The sequence below is a fragment of the Pelobates fuscus genome, chromosome 5 (assembly GCF_036172605.1).
Source record: "Pelobates fuscus isolate aPelFus1 chromosome 5, aPelFus1.pri, whole genome shotgun sequence".
Classification (NCBI taxonomy): Eukaryota; Metazoa; Chordata; class Amphibia; order Anura; family Pelobatidae; genus Pelobates; species Pelobates fuscus.
Genome location: NC_086321.1, coordinates 12886964 through 12906483, shown reverse-complemented (window position 1 = coordinate 12906483; position 19520 = coordinate 12886964). Strand labels below are relative to the sequence as shown.

The following is a 19520-nucleotide window of genomic DNA, read 5'->3' as shown; positions in this document are numbered from 1 at the left end:
GGGTTTATGGGAGACGTAGTTTTCTCCTTATAAGTAGTTTCATTCAACACGTAGAATGCGCCAAACTGCTCGATGAGCTAACACCATGCCGCTATCAGTTCATAACTAAACACGACGTGTGCAGCTGTGAGTTCGATCTCTCTCTGGGGATTAAACAGAGATCATTTTGTAAATTGTGTCTAAAAAAACCCGGAACTGAGAATACAGCAGCTTTTCTGCAACTTCACAAATCACTGCAATTATAAATCAGTCGGAGAACGGAAATATGGTGCAGGGCCGTCTTATGCACCATCAACCTGGAATTACTGCAAAGTTGTTATGGTGCTTAGAGTGAATCTCTAAACATTTGAAAAATGCAGACAGAGTTTGATTGCATTCATGCCATAACCTGGACAATCTCAGCAAAGGAACAGGTTCGAATAACTCTTCATCGAACCTACCACTTATTCCTAAAAACACAGACCCCATGGCAGGAATCTTCTGTTATCTGATGGCGCTAATTTGTCTTCTTCTATTTTAATTTTATAGATTAAGGTAGCAGTTGTCTTTTAATATCATTCTCAAACTTTTTAAATTGCCTTCTTGCATTCAGACACATCTTCCCTGTCGGCGTATATCTGCACTGTATGACACACTGTATCGCATTTTAAACTTATAATTAGAATTTTCATAAAACATTTAAAAAGTCTAAATGCAATGGATATGAGCATTAAAAATGTAGCTATTATAGGTTTCCTGTGAGATACTACAACAGGAAATATGTGGCTGGCTCCACTGCGGAAAATGATTTTACATTAGTTTCTGTTCGACGTCTTTAATGATGTATTTAAAGGGACACTCCAGAACCCTAAGGCACTTTAGCTTGCTGAAATGCTTTATATGTGATGAGTGTGCCCTAATTTTTTTATTTTATAAGAAGTGCAGATTTTAATAGAAATTGGCACTATTATAAATTAATCTGGTTACACCCCTCTGAGTGTCAGACAACCGATCCATTTATCTCCTGGTTTGTTTAGCTCAGTGAAGCTAAACTCAAGAGGCAGCAATTGTTCAGAGCACCTGCCTTGCAAAGACTTCTCATCAAGCTGCATTGGGCCGTCTGTGATTGGACAGCCACAGAAAGTCTGGGCGGGGTTAGAAGGGGAGGGCTTGCAAAGGCTTCAGACAATAGATTTTTTTTGCAGTCTGGTTTTAAATATACCGTAACCAAATGCATAATAAATTGTGTGCACGTTTTCTTTGTAGGTATATGTACTAAAATACATTTTACTGCAAACTTGAGGATTTTTGAAACTTACATTGTCCTTCATTAGTTCAGCGACAGTTGGAGACATCATAGTTCCACAGACGATGGTCACCAGAATGAAGAATAAGGCATACATGATGCGGGTACTGGTAGACTGCTTGATACGCGGACAGCAGGCACAGCACAGTGCACATCCAGCTGCTCCACAGCAACAGGCCACCTACAAGACAATAAAAGATGGATGGTTAAATTATCTCTGCTATGAGACCTCAAATACATTGCAGAACAAGTTCGGCTTACTTTAGACGTCCACATGCAAGTCTATATAAGGAGAGGTATGTAGCAATATTAAAACACACAAGAATAATAAAACTGCATGTTTGCAGCGTCAAGGTGGGTTTTCCTAGCACACAATGTCTATAGGGAGCGGCCTACTGGCTTCCGGGCCGTTTAAATGGTTTTCATGTGATGTAAAATTTACATTTATAATAGTAACATAGAATGTGACGGCAAATAAGAACCATTTGGCCCATCTAGTCTTCCCAATTTTCTAAATACTTTCATTAGTCCCATGCCTTATAATTAATGCATTAATCTAGCAAGTCTCATATCTTGGAGGCAAGTGACTGTGAACACCCTAAAAAAAAAAAAAAATATCCCCATATATATATGTGGCGAAAGTAACCTCGCCACTGGTTTTTGGAGGGGCCTGTTAGCCAGTCTCCTACCCTGTGACTATGGCCCCCTGCAAAAGACCTGGCTAAAATACTTTAACCCCTTAAGGACACATGACATGTGTGACATGTCATGATTCCCTTTTATTCCAGAAGTTTGGTCCTTAAGGGGTTAAACAGGCTCTGTTTTGTACTCCATACAGAGAGACCGACCTTTAGCCCTGATTCTCTGAAACTGTTTTAGGCATAGGATCATGTGCACAGTCGGTCAAAGAAAGAAGACTTCTAGGAAATTCCTGAACCCCTTAACTGATCTGGGTGATTTTTGGATATGTTGGTCACCCAGATCAGGGCTATCAGGGGATGTAAAATTAGTATGGTACTTTTGGGGTGTTAAAAAAAAAGTATATTTTTTCCTGTGCTTGGAGATAATTGGATTATAATTAGTACAGTTACTGACTCAACTATCTTACAGGCAGAAGGGAGGGATTGTATGTTTGTTATGGGTGTGTCGTACATTTAATTACTGTTATGAGTGGTTTGTAAGCTTTGTGTCCCTGTCCCCAACAAGGTCCATGTAGGCGTATCGCTTGCTTGGGGACCTGCATAAAAGACCAAGCGTGGCACCATTAAAATTGAGTTTCTGCTTACCCTGATTTCATGGGTGGGGGAAACGGCTGTATCTACCCTGGGGATTGCTATATCACTATACTCCCCTCGGATTATAATCACTAGCTGTTCCTGCTACGCTCTCTGGACTAGGAGAGGTTCACCCACTGGAAGCTGGATCCTGGTCTTGGGTCCAGGGTGGGTGGAGGATGGCGAGTTCCCAACCAAGCTTTACGCTGGATGTGGGGACTACAGTGCTTATGGTGTCTGGTGGAGTGCTTGGAGTCCTCGGTGAGCACTAGGGACATCGACTGGCAGAGGCACCCGGTCGGGGTGCCAGGCGGTCCGTCACACAAATTTTATTCTAGCCCCACACGGCTTTTATGCACAGATCCCTACATGGGGTCTTCTATACAAAAATACAGGGCTTTTCCTCCCAGAATCCTCTGTGCATGAGAGATAATTGCGGCAGAAAAAAATATAACTCAATTATCTCTCACTTACAGAAAAATCTACAACACATTTTAAAACACCCCAAAAATGCATTTTAATAATTCAGAACCCCACGAAAGTCACATCACCGAATAGCTTGGATCTGAGTGCACACTCAGATCCCTTCAGGGTTCAGGAACGCCATTCGAATGAAGTTTTGACCGGTCGGCCATGAGGTGATGCCAAAAACAGTTCCAAAGAAAACAAGGCAACGACCAGCCATCTTTCAGGGATTCTTCCACGAACACAGACAAATGCTCCCCCTGGCTGTTAGTGTACGAATGTTCTCCCTGTTCGGTAGTTTCTGCCTCCCACACGTCATTCTCATAACTGTTTGGAAAGTTGGATGGGCAGCGGTACCAGTTCACCGGGTGTTTGCGGGGTCGTGTAGCCGCAAATAATTCCCCGCCGTTGGCGACCATGTACCGCTGCCCGCGTTCGGGAGACAAAAAGGCTGCCATTTGTTTGCACACATGCCTTCGGTTATACGAAAGGCGGCCACACAGGGAAAGCATGCAAATACTTAATTGAGGCAGGGGTGGTCCGTGTTCCAATTCAATAACAGGGGGTGGGACCACACATGCTCTGTTCCATTCCCGAACAGGAGGATACATGTTTGTTTGTACAAACTCAAAATGGGTTCGTGCAACCCCAGGGACTGATGCCGGGTCCACCATACTAATTAGGAGTATCAGATTTACACGTGTTTACATTTTGTGTTTTCTATGTGAAATGCCAAACACATGTATTGTTATTCTGAGGTTTGTGAGGGTTTGTCAATCACAAAGTAAAATAAAAGTAAATAAAATATGCCCTTAATAGTCATTCTAAGAGAGGTGCTACGCTATCCGGGGTTTGGAAAATCCATTATGCAGATCCATTAGTCTGTCCCAAAGGATACATTCCATAACCATTACAGTTCTCATAAATGCCCGCGTGCTCCGGTAAATACCAATAATGAAACTTCTCTGTTACTTCACCAAAATGAAAAGCTGTCATCAAAATTCATTTGTGAAAATAAAAAAATAAAAAACCTATTGATGGTGGACTATATTCCCAGAAAACTTTGTTAGCTTTCATAGAAGACATGGTCTGTAACAGCCAGCCCTCACTGGCCTAGCTGCAAACCTGCTAGCCAAGTGAGGCCAATTACTTTGCAAGTTATTAAGGGGTTACTCCATGCACCATGATCACTTCAGTGATTTAAACTGGTTACGGTGCCTGGAGTCTGTGTGTGTCGAGTCTCAAACTCTACGTTTACCGAGTTTAACCCCTTGGATGCAGCACCATTGGAGTGTCACCAGACAGCCTGAAGCTCTGGGCTGACTAATCTCAATTCCATGCACAGTGTGCCATACACTGGCTGACCGCAGTTAGCGGACGCTCTATTGCAATGAACGGCGACCTCTTTATCTTCAGGTCTACCCCAGAATTATTCTCCCAATCACCAAACACACCTGCAGAGGTCTGGTAAAATGGTGGTATTTGCTAGTTTGTGACAATTTGGAGGTTAAGAGGATAAGGCTGGATTAGATTTGGAGGTTAAGAGGATAAGGCTGGATTAGATTTGGAGGTTAAGAGGATACGGCTGGGGAAGATTTGGAGGTTAAGAGGATAAGGCTGGGGAAGATTTGGAGGTTAATAGGATAAGGCTGGGGTAGATTTGGAGGTTAAGAGGATAAGGCCGGGGTAGATTTGGAGGTTAAAAGGATAAGGCTGGGGTAGATTTGGAGGTTAAGAGACACTTTTACACCCCAAGCCATCACCACGCTGAAATCAGAGCACCACAAAAAAACAACAACAAAAAACACAAACATATGAGGAAAGGCTTACGTTTAGCAAGCCTTGAACAAGACAGAACATTCGGCAATATGAATGCCATCTAAATGGCTTTATATTTAATATACATTTAACCTAATGGTAAGAGGGCAAATTCCTCTTCCAATGTCTTTCCCATACACAGAGGGAGATCGGACATAAAACGCATTGTTTGAGAAATAGTTAATTCTACTGAAGCCATTTGTAAAACACATCACAGACAATATATACAAAGGCTCCAATATTAAAACCTCGGCTCTTTAACCCTTCAAATAACGAATACAACGTAAAGGGTTAATCTCTCCCACATGGTGAAGAATGCAGGCATGTACAATGTGACTGTGTCCACAAACACAGGATCATATTCAGTACACGCACTAACCATGTACATCAGGGGTCCAGTACTACAAACACAATTAAAATAAAATGTTCCATCTGGTAATATGTGTATGGAGTATTATCAATGTGAATTTAAAGTAGGAATGAAAGATACCATGTTTAAACCAAACACACTAATAATGCCATAGACTATACGGCAAAAAATATTCATGGCGAATTGTTTTTTAACTTATTGTGCCAGAGCTATTACAAATCTCATTGTGGAGGTAATTATTTTACAAACGTGTGAAGACATAGCTTATGTAGAACATTTTAGTTTTGCCATTTTTGTTGCTGTACCATTTCTATCAACTCTGCTTCACTCTCCTGGCTAAACTAACCCAAACTGAATGTTTTAGTAAAATAAAAATCGTGAAAAGGGATGGTACATATTAGCCAATAAGAGCCCAACTGGAAAAAGTGGGAGGTTTTTTTTCCAGATGTAGCTAATGTTACTCAGATTAACTCACTTGTCATCTCTCCAAAATTCGTAGTTTAGTGACCCACAAGCCTTGTTTATTAAACATATTTCCCTTTATAAAAGCAAACAGGTTAGTTCAAACAAAGCAGATTCATTGGAAAAAATATCACTAAATTTAATGTATTTTTTCTAAAAGTAAATAAAATTCAAGCTGTCCTGCATATTATCTATTTCAATCATAGATTGTTAAGCTTTAAAATATCTACTTAATGATTACAATTGGACACAAGTGGCGATCGATCCATTTGTAATATGCAGCATTGCCCCCCCCCCACTCTGCTGGAACCCACCCACACAACTCTTATGTTCAAGACTTGGAGAGCTGCACACTTTTCACCGATTGGGTAATCATATGCCAACTGTGTATGTTTACAATGCTCCATTTATTTACACATGGGAGGTGATGGACCAATAGATAAAAGACTAGAGATTGCTCTGTGTGACACTGCAGTGTCCAATTGTCCATTATATATGGAGTCAGTTTTATACAAGTATACATTGTGTCTCCAGCAATGGGTGGCTGTGATAGGTTGAAAGCAGTCAGCTGACACTCTCAGCCAATCACAGCCACTCATTGCTGCTGGACACTCTCATTTAGCATTAACATATTACAACGATTGAATGCTGAAAGTAAGGACTGTGCCAGGGGACTCCAGACACTATAACCACTTCAATACACACGCCTACAGTGTCCCTTTAAAAATGTCAAGTCAGCTAAACACGGTCTTCAACACGTTGTCAAAGTCAGAAGGTTTTAGTTCTCATTTGTTTATTCATCGATTGTTCCATGCTGCGCATGTTGGGAGGAATATAAAGAAATATCTGTGCCATTGTTTTATTTTGTATTTTATACACATTCCTCCCATTGCAGATGTGTCCTCTGCTCACAACACATGCTAAAACTTAAATTAAAATAGAAATCCAAAAACCAGATGTCTCATGATGGAAAAATATTGCATCGTAAAGCAGTGTGACAAACGTAAAAAAAGCGAATTCATAAACAAAGTACTTTTAAAGGTTACAATACATTCTTTTATATCCATTGTAGCAAATAAACAATTATTGATAGAACAATGGGACGGAGCTTGTAAGACAATGCAGGCCGTGTATTTCCATGCAGAATTACCCCTTTTACAACTCGAAGAACGGAGCGAAGCTCTCTGTTTATGCAAAAATAGTGGTTGGAACGTTTGCGTTGCAGTTTCAGGAAATTAACTTCTAGACATCGGTTGAGGTGACAACGCTTTGGTTTCACAAGGCGCTGTTAAATGAGGCATTTATTAGGTTACATGTTACTAACCACAGACTGACTGAACAACTGCCATTCTATTTTCATTTTATTTACATCAATTCTCGGCCGCTCTGCAGTTCTGGCAATAGGCTCTGTGTGCACAGCAAGCAGGGTTACGTGTGGTGTAACCAGTATTATAGATTTGTTATAAAAGTGTATCGATTATTGCACAACTTATAAAAAGTGTGTATCCATTAATATAACAAGCCCGTAAACATTAAAGTGTATCCATTATTATAAAAGTTATAAAAAAAAAGAATGGCCATTAAAATAACGAGTCAGTTACTATAAAATGGATTCCAGTGTAAAAGTGTATCCATTATTATAAAATTGACCCAGATCTCCCAAATCCTTTTTTTTTTCTTTGCCAATATCATCTCCGGAGTCAGAAAACGTTATTGTCTTAAAAAGAAGACTATACCGAGACATCTTTGTTAATGTTGTTAAGATCTAACAGCTGATATCACAAGGTAGTTTTTTGGCTACAGCTAAGGTTGATGGTCCCTAAAAATCAAAACATTATGGATGCAATACGTTTTGTGATTCCAAACTCCAAGCCACAATGTGAGACAATGATGAGAAATATAGACCTAACTAGTCACTATAATATAGAAAAATAGGGATAAATGTCTCTGAATATAGAAATTAATTAGATTTAAAAATATAAAAGAAAAATCTAAGAAAGCCATTGGCTTCTGGTCTCCATCCCATCACTACAGCCTTGCGTGGATATATAAATATAGAAGCCTTGCTACTGTTTCTACATAATATCCTGTAAATGTGTGAATACAGAACCGTTTAGCGTTACAATAAATAAAAGCAAATCCATTAAATGGCCTTGTGGGAGGTAACATTAGCACTTCAGAGTTTTAACAGCTGAGCATGGCTGTAAAGATCGACAACGAGAAAAACATCTGGGTAACAGCTGCCGGAACTGTGTGCGAACAATGGCGGTGCGTGTGCGTCTGGCAATAAACTAAATCAGCAGTGTGTTACTCTAGTCTAAAATAGAACCGAGAGAGAGATGAATGTAAAAATACATCACTAGCACACGATCGTAGCGCACACTTACATTAATATTAAAATAATTATAAGATTCTTGATAATAACTGGTTTTGAAACCAGTATTTTGACCCATAATTTTAAATTCACTTTGAATTCCAAAAAGTTACCAATTGAATGAATAACTCTGTACTGTATAGAAATCCCAAACAAGGCAAAATCCCTTTAAATATAGCCAACAAGTAAAACAGTAATAATGATTTCTCTACTTAATGACAGATAACATCTCAGGTTTGAATGACAAATGATAACTATATATTGCTTGATTTAAGGACAAAGACACTCAAAACATTGGGATTCCTCAGAGCACAGCAAGAATAACTAAAGGGTGAGATTTCTGCAAAGCGACTCCTGAATCGACGTCACAAAGTAATGAACTGAAGATGTTATTTTATAATTGGTTCTTATGGAAATGCTTAGAGTCATTGCTAAGATATAGTTTTACAACATGCTGTAAAGAAATTGTAAAAAAAAATCTGTAACGAGAGTGAAATATGTGAATTCCCAGCTTTGCAAAACAGTATCCTTGGCGTTAAACCTCATACAAGAGTCTCAGAGTCAAGAAACTATTTAAATAAAGTCGTGTTTGCCAATAAGGGTTACCTAAGTATTTGTACGAATTGCAATTTGCCATCAGCATTCATTATTCTGCTGAGAAAACCCAGCAAGTGCCGGACAAGCAAGCAATACATATATATATCTGCTTTCAGCTACGAAATTCCAGGGGCTTTGTCTAGCAACCCTTTCCCGATGTTAGGGCGTGCTATGCCGTCCTACAAAAGGATATTAATTAATATCAAAATACACTTAGAATAAATATCATTTCATTCGATTTGTATGTTTATGGACTATTTTGAAACCATTATGTGATTTTATGACAACCCAGGCAGAAAGTCCAGAGATTCTATTTTGCAAGCCTTGTATTTGATGTTGTAACGTTCCAAAACATCATAAAACCTGTACTGTTGGAATCATGAAACATCAGTAAACACAACTATGAGTGTTTTAGAGCAGTAAAATGTATGACGATGATATCATCAGTGAAAGGGCAGTTTTTGTGTGAACAATGGGAAAAAAAAAAAATATGAACACTAATGTTGGCCACGGTATTTCGACTAAGTGGCGACTAAAAAAGACTGGACATACCCCATTTTGAATACCCTGGGATGTCTCCTTTTGAAAATGGTATGTCATGATGGGGTTAATTTCCATTCCTTGGACCATATGGTTTCAAAGACAACATACCCAATCTGTCAAATTGCATCATGTAAAAACTGAAATGGGCAAGCCCTATATTTGACCCTGTAACTTTCCAAAACACCATAAAACCTGGACATGGGGGTACTGTTGTACTCACAAGACACAGCTGAACACTAATATGAGTTTTTAACGCCAACAGTATTATGACATTTACAGTTAAAATGCCATGCAGAACTTGGAAAATAACATTTCTTTATTTCTGAAACTTTTTTAGATTTCATTCATATTAAAGGATCACTATAGTGTCAGGAAAACAACGTGGTTTTCCTGACACTATAGTGCCCTGAGGGTGCCCCCACCCTCAGGGTCCCCCTCCCTTGGCGCTGAAGGGGTTAAAACCCCATCAGCAGCATACCTTATTCCAGCGCCGAGCTCCCTCGGCGCTGGTGACCTCTCCTCCCTCGCCGACGTCAGCTCCCGAGTGGAGCGGAATGCGCATGCTCGGCATGCCTTCCTATTGACAGCATTCAAGCTGTAAATAGGAAGGCATTTCTCAGTGCTTTCCTATGGACGCTCTGCGCGATGGATGCAAAATTTGAATCCAGCGTCGCAGATGCGCCTCTAGTGGCTGTCAGGAAGACAGCCACTAGAGATTGTCCTAACCCCTAATGTAAACATAGCAGTTTCTCTGAAACTGCTATGTTTACATGTGAAGGGTTAAAACTTGGGGGACCTGGTTATTTCCCTTGAACAAAATGATTTCTAATAACTGTAGGTACACCTCATATGAAAGACACATAGTCGAATTCCAGGTTTTGTTTTGGTCAGAACCTATACAATTGCCTCCATCCCTAGAGTGTTAAACAGTGAACTGAAATCAAAATTGTGATTAACCAAGTCGGACAAACCGTTAGAAATCAGCAATTTAAGCATAAAACATATAATACGTTTGAAATTCACGGAGAAAGAATTTTCATTTAATAAGTGACTTGTCACGGAGCAATTTATCAATGGAATTGTAGATCTACCACTGTAACCCCAACCAGCGGCTGCAGCGGTTAATTATCCTGTTTGCAGCATGTGCACCGGTATCTGTGAGGTATTGGTGTTAATCAACAAGTCATTTAGTGATAACAACTTGTTATGAAAACTAGACAGAGGCTGACCACACTAACCCATGACAAAGCCCGCCAGCGCCTCGTAACAACAAGTACAAACACCACCACAGCTGTTTGTGGTTAGTGAAGGTTTTCACAGCTAGGTAACTATGTAGTGCAAAAAGGGACTTAGAGTAAGGAGTCTACAGACAAGTCCCCCCAGTTTAGAAAATTAAGTTACACTCACAGCAACCACAGAACTGAAGATTCCCACTAAGGCTTAGAGTACAGACTGGGAACTAACAACCCTCTGTTCCTGTGTGTCCAACTTGCCTTGTTCCAATTACATGTCTGTTAGTTCCCCGTTTGTACAGCGCTGCGGAAATGGTTGTCGCTTTATAATAATAATGTACAGCGTTTCAGTTCCCCTCATATTAACTTGTACATCAATTATAATTCACAAAAGGAAATAGATTTTCCATTCCCTTTAAGATATTGTTGGTGCGTGTACATACACGTTTATAATTTATACATATAAAAAGTTACCCATGGAAAGTCTAACTTTACTTTCAGATCAATATATAATTAGCGTGCAAGCCAGATATGCAATGAGGAGAAATTGTGGTTGAATATGGACATGTTAAAAAAGGCAAAATAAAAAACTGCCTGCTTTGATGCTGAGGGCGTTAATACGGTTTAACTGTCTGTTACATGATAGAAGGGTAAGGTTTACAAACATCTGGTGGATGGACTGCCATAAGCCGTTTATCAGCTGGTTTGCTTTATTTTTTAATTAATGTTGGAAAATCTGACTAACCTCAAAATTACAGTAAAACAGTGTGTTTTTTCTTTCTTCCATGATAAAAACACAGTGCAGCCTTGCTGCTGTATAATGCGGGTGTATATACACAGATACATCCTGCTTTACGCCCATAAGGCTGAGGATTCGCGCAGTCTGCGTGATCCTCTTAGCCAATCAGCTGTGAGCAGGTAGATCAGCATGGAATGGATAGAGAGGATTATACAATATTTCCCAGGTCTCACGCACTGCCATGGACTGGTCACCAAATGTCTGCTTTCCGTCTTATCCTTCTCAGATCGGGGAAAAGGCCCGTTAGAAATAACACACACAGGACATGCAATTTGTTTTCACACAAGACTTTCATTTTCTCCTTCACAGCACAGTAGATATATAGATTTTTTTAGTCTAGGGTGGTACACTTTATTCAGCCAATCGCAGCTTGGCACAGTATTCTTTGCAAACAATTCTGTATGTTACGAATAGATAAGCAAGCTTCCTCCGCATAACTCGGGGTGGTGGGATACTTGTTTTTTCAAGCAGAGGAGAAGCCACTAAGCATTTTAAAACATTTCACTGATACAATTAAAAACTCTCTAATCATTATATGTAATTTGATACATGAAGCCAGAGCAATAAAATTGACCCTAACAATGACCAATTACATAAACACAGTGCAGCCACAGCCAGCGCCTACGGAGGGAATACAATGCCAATGAAATAGTGATAGCAAATGCCCGATGATAAAGTTCTGTGGACGACGTTTCACCGAGGACAATTCAGCCTCTCTCACAAACACACACCACAGCTTAAAGAGCAAACTCTAGCAAGAAATAAAACGGAAATCATTACTAAAGAAAGAACGAAGCAGCATTCAAGCTGGGTGGAGGGGAGAAAACAATTACAAATAAATAACAGTCATGCTGGCAATGTAAATTGTAACAGGAAGAAACAATGAAGGTTCGTTCACACTTGTTTAGCTGGTGAGATGTTCGAATGCCCTCCTGGACACCTCTGGTGACAAACGACTTAGGAAAGATGGACGACATTTCGTGTTTACACATATTGGGGGTGAGGGATGGGCTCTCTGTATAATCCATATTTAAAACGTTACCCTTTAACTGGTCCATATACAGAACCCCCCAGTGATATAGAATGCGGACCTGCCCTTCACAAGGTTTTTGGTTTTGTATTTTTGTTACAGAATTCTTTTTTTTTTTTTACTTAAAACTGCGCACATAAACATCTCTAACCTATTTACTGCAAACCTATTTATTTATAAGAATAATCTCTCCAATCCAAGCCGATATTTTAACACTGACACGGTTATTTTAAATCGAGAACTCAAAGTGAATTTCAAATTAAAGGTCAAAAGAGTCCGAAAAACTCTCTAAATCAGCTATGCTTCCAATTCAGATACGTTGGCCTTGAATTTTAAATTCATGTTGAATTCTTTCTTTAGTGACTAACACACTGTACAGCACTACGGAATCTGATGGCGCTATATAAATAATAAAATAATAATAACAACCCTGTAAGTTAATCCTTTGTGGATCCCCAGTGACGTCTGTCGAATTGACACTGTAACTCCACCCGCAGACTAAGAAAATCAGAAGGAGAAAATATACGGAGACAAAGGGGTCTCTACTTTGTCTCTGTATATCTGTTGACTGTGTTGGAATTTCAATTCCAACAGAGTCCAAATGAAGGGGGGCAGTGCTGCTTAATTATAGTTGTTTTGGTGATCATAGTATCCCTTAACACACAGGTAAGTACACACACGATCTCTCGCATCATTCCTGGAGTGACCCTTTAAGACAAACATGTCTGCCTACTAGCCCCTGCGTTTTACATCGGCCATCAATCATTGTAAGCCACGAGTCACGGGCAGCTGAGTTGGCAGACTAGTTTAATATAATACGATCTATCCTGATTATAACCTGTGAAATCTCAACATATTCTTCCTGTAACAAGCCGTGCTAATCAGGTTAGGTGGCAAATTAGTATTTTTATTATTTAACAGCCACATTTTATTGCAGCACATTGTAGTTGGATTGAAATATTGGCGATAAGATATAATCTCCATTTAGTTATGGAACATTAAAATGCAAGCCAGTATAATTCATCGGGTACATTGGATACGTTTGCTGTCGGGTAATAGAAGGGTTAATAGGCATGCTCGGCCGTAGCATCGCTCGGCAGCAGCATCGCTCGGCAGCAGCATCGCTCGGCAGCAGCATCGCTCAGCAGTATAGTTATTTTGTAACAAAACTTTCACTGTTTGTCACCAAGGCCAGCAGGTCTGTGAGGAGTTACCCGCCTCCCAATTAGGAGGAGATTAGACAAAGCACAGTGTATGCACGCCTGCCAACATACAATTCCTTTGTTTTCTTAATTCTCTTTCACTGATATCATTTATATATTCAAGATCTGAATGTGAATGCTGTCAGAGCCAGTTATGATTGCTTTCCTCTATTGCAATAAGGACATCATCCAATCCATTATTCCGGCCTCTGACTGGTTCATTGGAAAAGTATTTAGAGTGTATTGACTGTTCGCGAACACAATACACACAGGAGATTTCACAGTAATAAAAAAAATAATAAGCATAGGTTAGTTTTGTACTAAATGCAATGGATTAGAGATTGAAATGAACGTCGTTCTATATTCCCTTTATGGTTTTTGAATAGTAATAAGGCACATGGCGGGCTAATTACTACATTATGGCACAGAATCTATACCACAGCAATCACTGGTGTCGTACAGAAAGCATTTATAATGCACAGATAGAATTCTATCATCATGGTCGATACATGTCATTAAAGGGACACCAAGCACCATGCATATTACCACCCCAATATGAAGAATAAATGGGGGAACAGCTCATTCTAAACAGTGGAGACATGACTAGGGCCCTGCGTGACCTTAATCGTTCTGTGATCCCTGGCATCTCTGCAGCCACAATGATTTCTAAATTCATTTATTGAACTGGGAGTTTATAGCTGTCAATCTCTGCTTTACAGCTCATTCTAAACAGTGACAATTAGATATAGAAGGATATAGAATGAGAAAACAAAGTATCTATCAGCCACAATGATTTATTTATAGAATTACAAAAGTAAAACATCCAAAGATTTATTTCACGTTTTTACAATATTTCAGTCTCATAGCATCAGCTTTTAAAGATGTAAGACTTCCTTGAAGCTGGGATTTTTAACGCCTCAATCTTTCACAATTATTTTTCAAAGAACTTAGGGAAAGACTTTCACTAATCCGCACTTCAATTTCCCGTAGACCTACTCTATTCTCTACTGATGTATTGACGAATAGATATCTACATTTATACTGTTTCACAAAAGTTGCATTATTAAAGGGACACTCCAGCACTTTGGAGTGGTCTGGGTGCCTTGCCCCTCTCCCCTTAGCCCTGTTAGTCAAAACACTGCGGTTTTGGAGGGCTAATCCCACCTCCAGCTGCTGTCTCTCAGACAGCCGCTAGCTGGTGCTTCCGGATTCTTGGAACAATGCTTTCCTAAGGGGAGGTCTAATGCGCGCGCAGGGCCGCTTGAGTGCGCATTAGACCCTGCTCGTCGTGGGACAGAGGAGGGGGCGCAGCTTTGACTCAGCGTCAAGGGACATCGGCGATGGGATCAGGCAAGTAAATAAAGGGTTTTTAACCCTTTATTTACCTGGGAGGGGGGGAGGCGTGAGGGAGGGGGAAGGCAGAGGGATCGGTAGTGCCAGGAATACAGCTTTGTACTGTATCCCTTTAAACTTTTATTTCACACACACTGCCATCGGTTTATTAATGTGTCACATTCAAATGGACAGCACCCATTTGTAGCCCCAGTCCATGGCCCCCATTTCCAGGTGCCAAACTTTCCACATAATGACAAGCCCCCCATTTCAGGCTAAATGAATACTGCAAGCACCATAAGCACTACAGCTGTCTATCTTCAGATTAATATGTCTCAAACAAAGTGAGCCCTGTGTCTAACTATTCACATTAATATAGGCTATGAACACAAGAAGCCCTGCTTCTTACCATGTGTAGATTGATATAGCATAGAAACACAGCGTGTCCTGCCTCTATCTATCTATCTATGGATTTATATAGTGTATAAACAGAGCGAGCCCTGCTTCTATCTATCTATGGATTTATATAGTGTATAAACAGAGCGAGCCCTGCTTCTATCTATCTATGGATTTATATAGTGTATAAACAGAGCGAGTCCTGCTTCTATCCATCTATGGATTTATATAGTGTATAAACAGAGCGAGCCCTGCTTCTATCTATGGATTTATATAGTGTATAAACAGAGCGAGCTCAGCTTCTATCTATCTATGGATTTATATAGTGTATAAACAGAGCGAGTCCTGCTTCTATCTATGGATTTATATAGTGTATACACAGAGCGAGCCCTGCTATCTGCCTATGGATTTATATAGTGTATAAACAGAGCGAGCCCTGCTTCTATCTATGGATTTATATAGTGTATAAACAGAGCGAGCCCTGCTTCTATCTATCTATGGATTTATATAGTGTATAAACAGAGCGAGCCCTGCTTCTATCTATCTATGGATTTATATAGTGTATAAACAGAGCGAGCCCTGCTTCTATCTATCTATGGATTTATATAGTGTATAAACAGAGTGAGCCCTGCTTCTATCTATGGATTTATATAGTGTATAAACAGAGCGAGCCCTGCTTCTATCTATCTATGGATTTATATAGTGTATAAACAGAGCGAGCCCTGCTTCTATCTATCTATGGATTTATATAGTGTATAAACAGAGCGAGCCCTGCTTCTATCTATCTATGGATTTATATAGTGTATAAACAGAGCGAGCCTTGCTTCTATCCATCTATGGATTTATATAGTGTATAAACAGAGCGAGCCCTGCTTCTATCTATGGATTTATATAGTGTATAAACAGAGCGAGCCCTGCTTCTATCTATCTATGGATTTATATAGTGTATAAACAGAGCGAGCCCTGCTTCTATCTATCTATGGATTTATATAGTGTATAAACAGAGTGAGCCCTGCTTCTATCTATGGATTTATATAGTGTATAAACAGAGCGAGCCCTGCTTCTATCTATGGATTTATATAGTGTATAAACAGAGCGAGCCCTGCTTCTATCTATCTATGGATTTATATAGTGTATAAACAGAGCGAGCCCTGCTTCTATCTATCTATGGATTTATATAGTGTATAAACAGAGCGAGCCCTGCTTCTATCTATCTATCTATGGATTTATATAGTGTATAAACAGAGCGAGCCCTGCTTCTATCTATCTATCTATGGATTTATATAGTGTATAAACAGAGCGAGCCCTGCTTCTATCTATCTATCTATGGATTTATATAGTGTATAAACAGAGCGAGCCCTGCTTCTATCTATCTATCTATGGATTTATATAGTGTATAAACAGAGCGAGCCCTGCTTCTATCTATCCATCTATGGATTTATATAGTGTATAAACAGAGCGAGCCCTGCTATCTATCTATGGATTTATATAGTGTTTAAACAGAGTGAGCCCTGCTTCTATCTATCTATCTATCTATGGATTTATATAGTGTATAAACAGAGCGAGCCCTGCTTCTATCTATCTATCTATGGATTTATATAGTGTATAAACAGAGCGAGCCCTGCTTCTATCTATGGATTTATATAGTGTATAAACAGAGCGAGCCCTGCTATCTATCTATGGATTTATATAGTGTATAAACAGAGCGAGCCCTGCTTCTATCTATGGATTTATATAGTGTATAAACAGAGCGAGCCCTGCTTCTATCTATGGATTTATATAGTGTATAAACAGAGCGAGCCCTGCTTCTATCTATGGATTTATATAGTGTATAAACAGAGCGAGCCCTGCTATCTGCCTATGGATTTATATAGTGTATAAACAGAGCGAGCCCTGCTTCTATCTATCTATGGATTTATATAGTGTATACACAGAGCGAGCCCTGCTTCTATCTATCTATGGATTTATATAGTGTATAAACAGAGCGAGCCCTGCTTCTATCTATCTATGGATTTATATAGTGTATACACAGAGCGAGCCCTGCTTCTATCCATCTATGGATTTATATAGTGTATAAACAGAGCGAGCCCTGCTTCTATCTATCTATGGATTTATATAGTGTATAAACAGAGCGAGCCCTGCTTCTATCTATCTATGGATTTATATAGTGTATACACAGAGCGAGCCCTGCTTCTATCCATCTATGGATTTATATAGTGTATAAACAGAGCGAGCCTTGCTTCTATCTATGGATTTATATAGTGTATAAACAGAGCGAGCCCTGCTATCTATCTATGGATTTATATAGTGTATAAACAGAGCGAGCCCTGCTTCTATCTATGGATTTATATAGTGTATAAACAGAGCGAGCCCTGCTTCTATCTATCTATGGATTTATATAGTGTATAAACAGAGCGAGCCCTGCTATCTATCTATGGATTTATATAGTGTATAAACAGAGCGAGCCCTGCTTCTATCTATGGATTTATATAGTGTATAAACAGAGCGAGCCCTGCTTCTATCTATCTATGGATTTATATAGTGTATAAACAGAGCGAGCCCTGCTTCTATCTATAGATTTATATAGTGTATAAACAGAGCGAGCCCTGCTATCTATCTATGGATTTATATAGTGTATAAACAGAGTGAGCCCTGCTATCTGCCTATGGATTTATATAGTGTATAAACAGAGCGAGCCCTGCTTCTATCTATGGATTTATATAGTGTATAAACAGAGCGAGCCCTGCTTCTATCTATGGATTTATATAGTGTATAAACAGAGCGAGCCCTGCTATCTATCTATGGATTTGTATAGTGTATAAACAGAGCGAGTCCTGCTTCTATCTATCTATGGATTTATATAGTGTATAAACAGAGCGAGCCCTGCTATCTATCTATGGATTTATATAGTGTATAAACAGAGCGAGCCCTGCTTCTATCTATGGATTTATATAGTGTATAAACAGAGTGAGCCCTGCTTCTATCTATGGATTTATATAGTGTATAAACAGAGTGAGCCCTGCTATCTATCTATGGATTTATATAGTGTATAAACAGAGCGAGTCCTGCTTCTATCTATTTATGGATTTATATAGTGTATAAACAGAGCGAGCCCTGCTTCTATCTATCTATGGATTTATATAGTGTATAAACAGAGCGAGCCCTGCTTCTATCTATCCATCTATGGATTTATATAGTGTATAAACAGAGCGAGCCCTGCTTCTATCTATCCATCTATGGATTTATATAGTGTATAAACAGAGCGAGCCCTGCTTCTATCTATCTATGGATTTATATAGTGTATAAACAGAGTGAGCCCTGCTTCTATCTATCTATCTATGGATTTATATAGTGTATAAACAGAGCGAGCCCTGCTTCTATCTATGGATTTATATAGTGTATAAACAGAGCGAGCCCTGCTATCTATCTATGGATTTATATAGTGTATAAACAGAGTGAGCCCTGCTATCTGCCTATGGATTTATATAGTGTATACATTGAGCGAGTCCTGCTTCTATCTATCTATGGATTTATATAGTGTATAAACAGAGTGAGCCCTGCTTCTATCTATGGATTTATATAGTGTATAAACAGAGCGAGCCCTGCTATCTATCTATGGATTTATATAGTGTATAAACAGAGCGAGCCCTGCTTCTATCTATCTATGGATTTATATAGTGTATAAACAGAGCGAGCCCTGCTTCTATCTATGGATTTATATAGTGTATAAACAGAGCGAGCCCTGCTATCTATCTATGGATTTATATAGTGTATAAACAGAGCGAGCCCTGCTTCTATCTATCTATGGATTTATATAGTGTATAAACAGAGCGAGCCCTGCTTCTATCTATCTATGGATTTATATAGTGTATAAACAGAGCGAGCCCTGCTTCTATCTATGGATTTATATAGTGTATAAACAGAGCGAGCCCTGCTTCTATCTATCTATGGATTTATATAGTGTATAAACAGAGCGAGCCCTGCTTCTATCTATCTATGGATTTATATAGTGTATAAACAGAGCGAGTCCTGCTTCTATCTATCTATGGATTTATATAGTGTATAAACAGAGCGAGCCCTGCTTCTATCTATCTATGGATTTATATAGTGTATAAACAGAGCGAGCCCTGCTTCTATCTATCTATGGATTTATATAGTGTATAAACAGAGCGAGCCCTGCTTCTATCTATCTATTGATTTATATAGTGTATAAACAGAGCGAGCCCTGCTTCTATCTATGGATTTATATAGTGTATAAACAGAGTGAGCCCTGCTATCTGCCTATGGATTTATATAGTGTATAAACAGAGCGAGCCCTGCTTCTATCTATGGATTTATATA

The 19520-nt window shown here is 39.3% G+C and overlaps 1 protein-coding gene across 1 annotated transcript in view; it reads right to left on the bottom strand.

Moving 5' to 3' along the window:
• Positions 1-19520, bottom strand: part of SERINC5 (serine incorporator 5) — a 69136-nt gene that overhangs the window by 38655 nt on the left and 10961 nt on the right. Inside the window, exon 2 of the mRNA XM_063453577.1 lies at positions 1299-1466. Within this exon, the coding sequence (XP_063309647.1) occupies positions 1299-1466 (168 nt within the window). The remainder of the gene's footprint in view (positions 1-1298; positions 1467-19520) is intronic.